The sequence below is a fragment of the Salvelinus sp. IW2-2015 genome, linkage group LG4q.1:29 (genome assembly GCF_002910315.2).
Source record: "Salvelinus sp. IW2-2015 linkage group LG4q.1:29, ASM291031v2, whole genome shotgun sequence".
Taxonomy (NCBI): Eukaryota; Metazoa; Chordata; class Actinopteri; order Salmoniformes; family Salmonidae; genus Salvelinus; species Salvelinus sp. IW2-2015.
In genome coordinates, this window is record NC_036842.1 from 61,337,737 (window position 1) to 61,351,213 (window position 13,477).

At 41.7% G+C, this 13,477-nt stretch overlaps 1 protein-coding gene across 1 annotated transcript in view; it reads left to right on the forward strand.

Annotated features, from left to right (window-relative positions):
• adat1 (adenosine deaminase tRNA specific 1) overlaps nt 1-1,362 on the forward strand; it is a 38,680-nt gene extending 37,318 nt beyond the window's left edge. The window contains exon 9 of the mRNA XM_023985293.2: nt 733-1,362. Coding sequence (XP_023841061.1) covers nt 733-865 — 133 coding nt within the window. The 3' untranslated portion in view covers nt 866-1,362. The remainder of the gene's footprint in view (nt 1-732) is intronic.
• The last annotated feature ends 12,115 nt before the right edge of the window (nt 1,363-13,477 follow it).

Sequence of the window (13,477 nt, forward strand, 5' to 3'; positions counted from 1 at the left end):
AGGACCCAATTGCACAGGGCGGGGTTATAGACCCAGGGCCTCAAGCTTAATGATGAGCTTGGAGGGTACTATGGGGTTGAATGCTGAGCTATAGTCAATGAACAGCATTCTTACGTAGGTATTCCTCTTGTCCAGATGGGATAGGGCAGTGTGCAGAGTGATGGCGATTGCATCGTCTGTGGATCTATTGGGGCGGTAAGCAAATTGAAGTCGGTCTAGGGTGGCAGGTAAGGTTGAGGTGATCCTTGACTAGTCCCTCAAAGCACTTCATGATGACAGAGGTGAGTGCTACGTGGCAAATACTTATTGACTCAAGACATTTCAGCTTTTTATAAATAAATAAAAAACTAATTCCACTTTGACATTATAGGGTATTGTGTGTTAAGGCCATTATTAAGACAAAATCAGAATTTAATCAATTTTAAATTCAGGCTCTAACACAACAAMATGTGGAAAAAGCCCAGGGGTGTGTCTTACGTCAGTGTGTCGCTTAGGAGTGACACRATCTGACGTAAGACAATGCYCACAGAGGACAGGAATCCTTGGGGTATGTTTCCACACCCTGGAAAAAAATCTTTAATTTCCTCAGTAGCATGACAAGGGTTCATTCCACATAAATAGAATGACTCATTCTTATTCTATAGTTMATTTATCTAATGTCTTGTGATTTAAGAGGTTAATATGCCATGGTAACTGCCACTGAGGTTCTGTGTTTGTTGATTGTGTCTGTAGGGGAAAGGAGCTCCAGACGTACTGGGACTACAAGCAGGTGGCTCAGTCGTACCAGCAGGCCTCGCTGCAGCTGCGCTCACAGGCCTTCCCACTGTGGCTCCGCAGTGATCGCGACCTGCTGCAGTTTCACTGAAACACAGCACAACTGTGTACTAACCAGAAACCGGTTAGTACAGAATGCTGTGTGATTATTAGAGGGACATAGCCAAAAACAGGTGAAAGGACACAAACATACTGTCATGAAGCATTATTTTACTTGTGGATGTGCCAAGGAGGCGATGACTAATTTTGGCAGGACATGCAAAGACATGAGTTTAGAAAGGGCTTGGAGCTCACATGGTCAGTATCCCCACGTAGCCTATTCAGATATAAATCACTTGGCTTGGAATGTGTTAAAATTCCACTAGAACAATGCATGACCTGTTTTTCAAATGTATTTATCTGTTCAATCTCACATTATGTTCATGAGATCTGCGTTATTGATTTGTGTGACAGTCTTTGTTCCTGTATTGCCAGAATGTTATGTTTTATTATTACAGTATTACTTCTGAATATTTTTCTGTTGCTAAAAATGGATTGGTTGTTTTGAATGAGTACAGATAATAAAGAGTCATTTTGTGTTTTTATTGATTAGGTAGTCCAGCTACCTTTCATATATTCAAAATGTTTGGTATATATTGTCTTTAAAGATGAACAAGAAATCAGCCAAGACCTCTTGTAGACCTCCACAAGTCTGGTTCATCCTTGGGAGCAATTTCCAAACGCCTGAGGGTACCATGTTCATCTGTACAAACAATAGTACGCAAGTATAAACACCATGGGACACGCAGCCGTCAAACCGCTCAGGAAGGAGACGTGTTCGGTCTCCTAGAGATGAACGTACTTTGGTGAGAAAAGTGCAAATCAATCCCAGAACAACAGAAAGGACCTTGTGAAGATGCTGGAGGAAAGAGCCACAAAGATATCTATATCCACAGTAAAACGAGTCCTATATCGACATAACCTGAAAGCAAGGGAGAAGCCACTGCTCCAAAACAGCCTTAGTAAAAGCCAGACTACGGTTTGCAACTGCACATGGGGACAAAGATCGTACTTTTTGGAGAAATGTCCTCTGGTCTGATGAAACAAAAATAGAACTGTTTGGCCATAATGACCATCATGTTTGAGGTAGGTTTGCAAGCTGAAGATCACCATCCCAACCGTGAAGGACGGGGGTGGCAGCATCATGTTGTGGGGGTGCTTTGCTGCAGGAGGGACTTGCACAAAATAGATGGCAACATGAGCAAGGAAAATTATGTAGATATATTGAAGCAACATCTCAAGACATCAGTCAGGAAGTTAAAGCATTGTCGCAAATAGGTCTCTCAAATGGAACATGACCCCAAGCACACTTCCAAAGTTGTGGCAAAATGGCTGAAGAACAACAAAGTCAAGGTATTGGAGTGGCCATCACAAAAGCCCTGACCTCAATCCCATAGAAAATTTGTGGGCAGAACTGAAAAAGCATGAGCGAGCAAGGAGGCCTACAACCTGACTCAGTTACACCGCTCTGTCAGGAGGATGGGCCAAAATTCACCCAACTTATTGTGGGGAGCTTGTGGAAGGCTACCCAAAACTTTGACCCAAGTTCAACAATTTAAAGGTAATGCTACCAAATACTAATTGAGTGTATGTAAACTTCTGACCCACTGGGAATGTGATGAAAGAAATAAAAGCTGAAGTAAATCATTCTCTCTACTATTATTCTGACATTTCACATTATGAAGACCAAGGGAATTTTTACAGGATGAAATGTCAGGAATTGTGAAAAACTGAGTTTAAATGTATTTGGCTATGGTGTATGTAAACTTACGACTTCAACTGTATAGACTGTATTCTACGCTTTCTATTGCTCTTAGCCGCTCCGTCACTGCTCATCCATAAATGTAATTATTCTTATCCCATTCCTTTCCTAGATTGTGTGTTTTCAGTTTTGTTGTGGAATTGTTAGATATTACCTGTTAGATACTGCTACACTGTCAGATCTAAAAGCATAAGCATTTCGCTACACTCGCAACATCTGCTAACCGTAAGATTAGGTGACCAGTAAGATTTGATCAAATGTACATGTATAGTTTCAATATGATACTGAACTCGCAACAAACAAAAATGTCCTCCTGTCAACTGCGTTTATTTTCAGCAAACTTAACATGTGTAAATATTTGTATGAACATAAGATTCAACAACTGAGACATAACCTAAACAAGTTCCACAGACATGTAACAGAAATGGAATAATGTGTCTGTGAACAAAGAGGGGGTCAATCTAAAGTAACAGTCAGTATGGGTGTGGCCACCAGCTGCATTAAGTACTGCAGTGCATCTCCTCATGGACTGCACCAGATTTGCAGTTCTTGCTGTGAGATGTTGCCCCACTCTTCCACCAAGGCACCTGCAAGTTCCCGGACATTTCTGGGGGAATGGCCCTAGCCCTCACCCTCCGATCCAACAGGTCCCGACGTGCTCAATGGGATTGAGATCTGGGCTCGTCGCTGGCCATTGCAGAACACTGACATTCCTGTCTTGCAGGAAATCACGCACAGAACGAGCAGTATGGCTGGTGGCATTGTCATGCTGGAGGGTCATGTCAGGATGAGCCTGCAGGAAGGGTACCACACTAGGGAGGAGGATGTCTTCCCTGTAACGCACAGCGTTGAGATTGTCTGTAATGATAACAAGCTCAGTTCGATGATGCTGTGAACACACCCCAGAACATGGCGGACCCTCCACCTCAATCGATCCCACTCCAGAGTACAGCCTCGGTGTAACCTCATTCCTTCGACGATAAACGCGAATCCGACCATCACCCCTGGTGAGACAAAACCGTGACTCGTCAGTGAAGAGCACTTTTTGCCAGTCCTGTCTGGTCCAGCGACGGTGGGTTTGTGCCCATAGGCAACGTTGCCGGTGATGTCTGGTGAGGACCTGCCTTACAACAGGCCTACAAGCCCTCAGTCCAGCCTCTCTTAGCCTATTGCGGACAGTCTGACCACTGATGGAGGGATTGTGCGTTCCTGGTGTAACTTGGGCAGTTGTTGTTGCTATCCTGTACCTGTCCCGCAGGTGTGATGTTAGATGTACCGATCCTGTGCAGGTGTTGTTACACGTGGTCTGCCACTGAGAGGACGATCAGCTGTCCGTCCTGTCTCCCTGTACCGCTGTCTTAGGCGTCTCACAGTACGGACATTGCAATTTTTGCCCTGGCCACATCTGCAGTCCTCATGCCTCCTTGCAGCATGCCTAAGTCACGTTCACGCAGATGAGCAGGGACCCTGGGCATCTTTCTTTTGGTGTTTTTCAGAGTCAGTAGAAAGGCCTCTTTATGTCTAAGTTTTCAAAACTGTGATCTTAATTGCCTACCGTCTGTAAGCTGGTGTCTTAACGACGTCCACAGGTGCATGTTCATTAATTGTTTATGGTTCATTGAACGGCATGGGAAACAGTGTTTAAACCCTTTAAATGAAGATCTGTGAAGTTATTTGGATTTTTACGAATTAACTTTGAAAGACAGGGTCCTGAAAAAGGGAACCGTTCTTTTTTTGCTGAGTTTAGCAATACAAATGAATCTGTAACATGATTAATGTTGAGGTTTTTCTTCCACACAAATTTCTCTATTTGGATAGTGATACAATTGAGCTTTTCTGGAAAAAATTACTGGGTTGTGTCAACTCTAAGGTGAAGGCCTAAAACCAAATTTGTTTTTTCCACTGTACGCCACGTACAGAAAGCCGTCCTCGTCTCTCTTTCTCATACAGCTGGCCCATTGTCAGACTGCAAGACAGTGAAAGACATTGGTCAAACATTTTGAACATAAATTTTCAAGAACACACAAATATTTAACACATACATTCTTCTCCATCCAAACACACTCAGAACCCAAACTTATGCAAATGCATTCACTCCTATACTAGTCTCGCATTGCTATACTCCCAAGTCTCATGGAAAAGGTGAAAATCAAGGTTCCTCTTATACTTGCACCACATGCAATACACATGCAGCAAATCATCTGAGTCTACCGTGATTTGTTAGAAAATGTAATCTAACRTCAGAATGGCATTGTCTAGGAAAGATGAAGCAATTGCATAAGCCAAGTTATCCTTCTAATTCCAAGGCCTATTCAATTAAACTCGTAACCATGTGTACTGTCTACCCAAATAATGCATTAGTAGATACAGTGCCTTCAGAAAGTTATTCCACATTTTGTTGTTACAGCCTGAATTCAAAATGGATTAAAAGGATTTTGTATCTCACCCATCTACACACATTACCTCATAATGACAATGAAAACATGTTTTATATATTTTTAGCACATTTATTCAATGAAATACAGAAATGTCTAATTTATGTACGTTTTCACACCCCTGAGTCAATACTTTATAGAAGCACCTTTGGCAGCGATTAAAGCTATGAGTCTTTCTGGGTAAGTCTCTAAGAGCTTTGCACACCTGGATTGTACAATATTTAAGCATTATGCTTTTTAAAATTCTTCAAGCTCTGTTAAGTTTGTTGTTGATCATTGCTAGACAGCCATTTTCAAGTCTTGCCATAGATTTTAAAGACGATTTTAGTCAAAGCTGTAACTAAGCCACTCTCTTTCAATGTCATCTTGGTAAGGACCTCAAGTGTATATTTGGCCTTGTGTTTTAGGTTATTGCCCTGCTGAAATGTGAATTTGTTTCCCATGTCTGTTGGAAAACAGAATGAACCAGGTTTTCCACAGATTTTTGCCTGTGCCTTGCTCTATTCTGTTTATTTTTATCCTAAAAAAACTCTCTAGTTCCTCGATAACGAGTATACTCAACATGATGCAGCCACCATGCTTGAAAATATGAAGTGGTACTCAATGATGTGTTGTGATGGATTTGGTCTTAATATAACGCTTTGTATTCAGGACATATAGTTCATTTCTTTGCTTCCTTCTTTTCAGGATATTTTGGAATATTTTGTATTCTGTACAGGTGTCCTTCTTTTCCCTCTGTCATTTAGGTTAGTATTGTGGGCTCCTGAGTGGCGCAGCGGTCTAAGGCACTGCATCTCGGTGCTAGAGGCGTCACTACATACCTTGCTTCGACCCCCGGCTGCATCACAACCGGCCCTGATCGGGAGTCCCATAGGGCGGCGCACAATTGGCCCAGCGTTGTCCAGGTTCATGGAGGATTTTGGCCGGGGTAGGCCGTCATTGTAAAATAAGAATTTGTTCTTAGCTGACTTGCCTAGTTAAATCAAGGTTAAATWAAATAAACTACAATGTTGTTGATCCATCCTCAGTTGTTTTCCTATCACAGCCATTAAACTATGTAACTGTTTTAAAGTCACCATTGGCCTCATGGTGAAAGCACTGAGCGGTTTCCTTTTCTGTCCGGCAACGGAGTCAGGAAGGATGCCTGTATCTTTGTAGTGACTTGGTGTATTGATACGCCATACAAAGTGGAATAACTTAATCATCCTCAAGGGAGATTCAATGTATGCTTTTTTTACATTTTTACCCATCTACCAATAGGTGCCCGTTGCAAGGCATTTGTGAACATCCCTGGTCTTTGTGTAAATCTGTGTTTGGAATTCACTGCTTGACTGAGGGACCTTACAATATCTGTATGTGTTGGGTACAGAGATGAGGTAGTGTTAAACTGGTATTTTTATTTCTATTATTGCACGAAGTGTGAGTCCATGCAACTTATTGTGAGTTGTTAAGCAAATTTTTACTCCTGAACTTACACTACATATACATAAAGTATGTGGACACCCATTCAAATTAGTGGATTCGGCTATTTCAGCCATTGCTGAAATACCCATTGCTGACAGGTGTATCAATTTGAGCACACAGCCATGTGATCTCCATAGACAAACATTGGCAGTAGAATGGCCTTACTGGCCATTTTACACACCTCCAGGCTGTGTAAGGGCTATTTTACCAAGAAAGAGAGTGATGGAGTGCTGCATCAGATGACCTGGCATCCACAATCCYCCGACCTCAACCAAATTGGGATGAGTTGGACCGCAGAGTGAAGGAAAAGCAGCCAACAAGTGCTCAGCATATGTAGTAACTCCTTAAAGACTGTTGGAAAAGAATTCCAGGTGAAGCTGGTTGAGAAAATACCAAAAGTGTGCAAAGCTGTCATCAAGGCAAAGGGTGGCTATTTGAAGAATCTCAAATATATAATATATTTTGATTTAACACTTTTTTTTGATACTACATGATTCCATATGTTTTATTTCATAGTTTTGATGTCTTCACTTTTATTCTACAATGTAGAAAATAGTAARAATAAAGAAAAACCCTTGAATGAGTAGGCGTTCTAAAACTTTTGACCGGTAGTGTATGTGTGGAATTATTTTTGATTAGAATGGCCCACAGCTCATTCATCACAAAGCMCAATGATATTGCAAAGTACTTTAATKACTTTTTCATTGGCAAGATAAGCAAACTTCGGGATGACATGCCTGCAACAAACATTGACACTACACATCCAAGTATATCGGACCAAATTATGAAAGACAAGAATTGTACTTTTGAATTCCGTTAAGTCAGTGTGGAAGAGGTGAAAAAATTATTGTTGTMTGTCATCAATGACARGCCACCAGTGTCTGACAATCTASATGGAAAATKACTGAGGATAATAGCAAACGATATTGCCACTCCCATTTGCCACATCTTCAATTTACGCCTACTAGAGAGCGTGTGCCCTCAGGCCTGGAGGGAAGCTAAAGTCATTCCGCTACCCAAGAATAGTAAAGCCCCCTTTACTGGCTCAAATAGCCGACCAATCAGCCTGTTACCAACCCTTAGTAAACTTYTGGGAAAAAATGTGTTTGACCAGATACAATGCTAGTTTACAGTAAACAAATTAACAACAGAATTTCAGCATGCTTATAGGGAAGGACACTCAACAAGCACAGCACCTACACAAATGACTGATGATTGGCTGAGAGAAATTGATGATAAAATGATTGTGGGGGCTGTCTTCTTAGACTAAAGTGCAGCTTATGCCATTATTGATCATAGTCTGCTGCTTGAAAAACGTATGTGTTATGACTTTACACTCCCTGCTATAATGTGGATAAAGAGTTACTTGTCTAACAGAACACATAGGGTGTTCTTTAATGGAAGCCTATCAAATATAATCCAGTTAGAATCAGGAATTCCACAGGGTAGCTTTTTAAGTCCCTTGCTTTTTTAAATTTTTACTAATGACATGCCACTGACTTTGAGTAAAGCCAAGTTGATGTATGCGGATGACTCAACACTATACACGTCAGCTACTACAGCGACTGAAATGACTGCAACACTCAACCAAGAGCTGCAGTTAGTTTCAGAGTGGGTGGCAAGGAATAAGTTAKCCCTAAATATTTCTAAAACTAAAAGCATTGTATTTGGAGCAAAACACTCACTAAACCCTAAACCTCAACTAAATCTTTTAATACATAATGTGGAAATTGAGCAAGTTGAGATGACTAAACAGCTTGGAGTAACACTGGATTGTAAACTGTCATGGTCAAAACATATTGATGCAGTAGTAGCTAGATGGGGAGAAGTCTGTCTATAGTAAAGCAATGCTCTGCCTTTTTAACAACACTATCAACAAGGCAGGCCCTAGTTTTGTCGCACCTTGACTACTGTTCAGTCGTGTGGTCAGGTGCCACAAAAAAAGGACTTAGGAAAATTGCAATTAGTTCAGAACAGGGCAGCAAGGCTGGCCGTTGGATGCACACAGAGAGCTAATATTAATAATATGCATGTCAATCTCTCCTGGCTTAAAGTGGAGGAGAGATTGACTTCATCACTACTTGTATTTATGAGAGGTATTGACATTCACCTATTGTGCTAGGTTTCCTCCTTTCGTGATGCTTGGCATTCAGGCTAAAAAGTTCAATCTTGGTTTCATCAGACCAGATAATCTTGTTTATTATGGTCTGAGAGGCCTTTAGGTGCCTTTTGGCAAACTCCAAGCGGGATGTCATGTGCCTTTTACTGAGGAGTGGCTTCCGTCTGGCCACTCTACTATAAAGGCCTGATTGGTTGAGTGCTGCAGAGATGGTTGTCCTTTTGGAAGGTTCTCCCATCGCCACAGAGGAACTCTGAAGCTTTTTCAGAGTGACCATCAGGTTTTTGGTCACCTCCCTGACCAAGGCCCTTCTCCCCCGATTGCTCAGTTTGGCCGAGCGCCCAGCTCTAGAAAGAGTCTTGGTGGTTCCAAACTTCTTCCATTTAAGAATGACGGTGGCCAATGTGTTCTTGGGGACCTTCAACCCTGAATAAATCTTTTGGGTACCCTTCCACAGATCTGTACCTCGACACAATCCTGTCTCTGAGCTCTATGGACAATTATTGGCAGTGCTCTGACGTGCACTGCCAACTGTCGGACCTTATATAGACAGGTGTGTGCCTTTCCAAATCATGTCCAATCAATTGAATTTAACACTGGTGGACTTCAATCAACTTGTAGAGACACCTCAAGGATGATCAATGGAAACAGGATGCACCTGAGCTTCATTTGGAGTCTCATAGCAAAGGGTCTGAATACTTATGTAAATAAGGTATTTCTGTTTTTAATTTTGTTCATAAATTTGCAACAATTTCTAAAAACTTGTTTTTAGTATGTAATTATGGGGTATTGTGTGTAGATTGATGAGGAATACAATTTATTTAATTAATTTTAGAATAAGGCTATAACGTAACAATGTTGTAAAAAGTCAACGGGTCTGAATACTTTCGAATGCACTGTACGGTCCTTGTTTTATAGCCTACATGTTGAAATGTTGAAGCTTCTTATTACGATAGCCTACTTCAAAACAAAAGGTACACAGTCACGAAAGTAGATGGGGTGTATGTTAAATAATCTTTATTAACAAAAAATGTACGGAGTGAATTTGGAGCAGTAGTTTCTTTTTTTCCTGTGAACACTGAGCGATTTTTAGCGGAATAGGGAAAGGACTTTGAGCTCCGGAGCAGTGCGAAAAGATCATGTCTAGATGAATCCAGCTTTTTGTCAATGTACATTAATGTGTTTGTTTTCTTTTTTTCATATTAGGCTAACCATTTTCCAAACCTTAACCTAATTCAAATCAAAGTTTATTTGTCACGTGCGCTGAATACAACAGTTGTAGACCTTACAGTGAAATGCTTACTTACTACTAACCAATGCTTACTAACCAATAGTGCAATAGTGCAAATTCTCCCAACCTACCAGGTGAATTATCCAGACCTGCTGCATAAGTTCTCAAACTTGCTATGAAAGGTGAATTCGGACMAAACCTGKATCCCTTCTAGCCATGACCCGCAAAGACCGCTCCTTGTGCATGAGTGGGATTTCCAATTGTCCTAGCTTTCAGGGATCCTTGGGACATCCCAACATTGACCTTACCCTTGTGAGTCCATGTAAGCACACACCTCTTTTGGAATGTAAAATGGTTAAAGTAAGGGTTAGGTTAGGTGAGGGTTATGGTTAAGGCCAGTGGCGACCTGTCATTCAGGCATCACCTGTTTTGCGCCACACCCATTAAGCAAAATGTTTKGTTGCCTGTTTTGCATGTTATTTTGGCATTAATTCCTGTCACATATTAGTTTGCAAACAATGTAAAACTAATTTATTGAGTGAATAAAGCCGCATACAAACATGGTCTCTTTCTTGCTTTCTGGAGTAAGGCAGCTCCAAAATGCAGGTGTTTCAGCCTAGCTCAGTACTTTCTGTGTTGGAGGGGCAGCCAGTTGAAAATGCAGAGCGGAGGCATTGGTAATCTTCTCTAGTTGTGCCGTGATTGGCTCAGTGTTCTGTCACTCATGGGAACACTACCTCACCACAGAATCTACAGGGAGAGCTAGGCAGTTCAAGACCCCTTGGATGCTGACATAGACTGCATTCCAAACACTAAACGGACACACCCTCTCCCCTCAGTCCTCAAATTAAGTGGACACTTCTGATGACGTTTCATGATGTCTGACGAGTTTACACTTGCAGGGCAAGGGGCGAGGGAGGAAGGAATCCATATTGACGTGGAGGTTTTACGTTTTGGCTGACTTTTCTTAGCGGATGTACAATCAAAGGGAATTGAATTATGGGGTGTTTCAGGCCCCGAAGGGAACATAATTATACTCTYGCAAACTCCATTAAAAACGAGGGCTGAGGGGCTTACATTGCAAACTTCCCTTTCTTGGCAAATCATTTGGACTGAYGACAAATATGGCTGCGGGGACTCTCCCAAGGGCATAACGCGAGGGAGGTGGACAAGGGTGTGTCCATAGATTTACATTAGAAGTGCCCATCCAAGAAGGCTCAAGGTCATTGGCCACAGATGAAATGATGTCAAATCATGCTATATCTACCGTAGCTTTGATTGGACTGATCATGTCAAMAWWWTKTAAACTTATTTTTTACTTATCWATTTTGTACYYAACACTTTTTTTTGTTCTTCTTCWTAAAACGGTATTGTTGGTTAAAGGCTTACAGTGGGGCAAAAAAGTATTTAGTCAGCCACCAATTGTGCAAGTTCTCCCACTTAAAAAGATGAGAGAGGCCTGTTACTTTTCATCACAAGGGTACACTTCATACATATGAATATGAGACAAATGAGAAAGAAAAATCCAAAAACACATTGTAGGATTTTTAATGAATTTATTTGCAAATATGGTGGAAATAAGTATTTGGTCAATAACAAAAGTTTATCTCAATACTTTGTTATATACCTTTTGTTGGCAATGACAGAGGTCAAACGTTTTCTGTAAGCTTTCACAAGGTTTTACACACTGTTGCTGGTATTTTGGCCCATTCCTCCATGCAGATCTCCTCTAGAGCAGTGATGTTGGGGGCTGTTGCTGGCAACACGGACTTTCAACTCCCTCCAAAGATTTTCTATGGGGTTGAGATCTGGAGACTGGCTAGGCCACTCCAGGAACTTGAAATGCTTCTTACGAAGCCACTCCTTCGTTGCCCGGGCGGTGTGTTTGGGATCATTGTCATGCTGAAAGACCCAGCCACGTTTCATCTTCAATGCCCTTGCTGATGGAAGGAGGTTTTCACTCAAAATCTCACGATACATGGCCCCATTCTTCTTCTTCTTTACACGGTCAGTCGTCCTGGTCCCTTTGCAGAAAAACAGCCCCAAAGCATGATGTTCCACCCATGCTTCACAGTAGGTATGGTGTTCTTTGGTGGCAACTCAGCATTCTGGTCCTCCAAACACGACAAGTTGAGTTTTTACCAAAAAGTTCTATTTTGGTTTCATCTGACCATATGACATTCTCCCAATCTTCTTCTGGATCATCCAAATGCTCTCTAGCAAATTCAGACGGGCTTGGACATGTACTGGCTTAAGCAGGGGGACACGTCTGGCACTGCAGGATTTGAGTCCCTGGCGGCGTAGTGTGTTACTGATGGTAGGCTTTGTTACTTTGGTCCCAGCTCTCTGCAGGTCATTCACTAGGTCCCCGTGTGGTTCTGGGATTTTTGCTCACCGTTCTTGTGATCATTTTGACCCCACGGGGTGAGATCTTGCGTGGAGCCCCAGATCGAGGGAGATTATCAGTGGTCTTGTATGTCTTCCATTTCCTAAATATTGCTCCACAGTTGATTTCTTCAAACCAAGCTGCTTACCTATTGCAGATTCAGTCTTCCCAGCCTGGTGCAGGTCTACAATTTTGTTTCTGGTGTCCTTTGACAGCTCTTTGGTCTTGGCATAGTGGAGTTTGGAGTGTGACTGTTGAGGTTTTGGACAGGTGTCTTTATACTGATAACAAGTTCAAACAGGTCCATTAATACAGGTAACGAGTGGAGGACAGAGGAGCCTCTTAAAGAAGAAGTTACAGGTCTGTGAAGCCAGAAATCTTGCTTGTTTGTAGGTGACCAAATACTTATTTTCCACCATAATTTGCAAATAAATTCATTAAAAAATCCTACAATGTGATTTTCTGGATTTTTTCCCTCTTTTCTGTCAGTTGAAGTGTACCTATGATGAAAATTACAGGCTCTCTCATCTTTTTAAATGGGAGAACTTGCACAATTGGTGGCTGACTAAATAACTTTTTTGCCCCACTGTATAAGTAAGCATTTCACTGTAATACCTGTTGTATTCGGTGCATGTGACAAATAATGATTTGATCATACTTTCAAAATCTTAGCAAGCAAGCTAGACAAGCAGTCATCATCATGAATCACATAGACAATCTACTAGCAAATCCTTTTCAATCTTTGTCATATGAAGAGAAATTATAGACAAAGCGTATCGGTGCTCATCAGCCATTGGACATAAACATTACACAACAAGTCGGAAATTGCAAATTCAACAATGAGTGGTTCAGAAGTAATCAGTGGCTAACTGCAAGCGTTGCAAAGCAATCACTATGTTGCTTCCCCTGCTTACTGTTCGGTTAAGAGGGCCTCTTTCTGGAGCTTCAACCTGAAGATCACTGATTCAATCTTGTTTTTTTTCAGAGTTCCCAGTAGTCTTGAAAGGACCATAAATCCAGAGAATTCCAGACTTTGATGACAGAGTTTGCCCACAAGAAGAACAGTAGCGCCACATTACTGTTCAAGTGAACATAGCACAACAACAGTCTATGGCYTGGGTGGCTAGAGTTTTTAACAATTTTCTGGGCCCTCCTTTCACACCGTCTGATATAGAGGACCTGAATGGCAGGGAGCTCGGCCCCAGTGATGTGATCGAGGGCAGTGCTGTTGCCATACCAAGCAGTGAGGAGGCCAGTCAAGATGGTC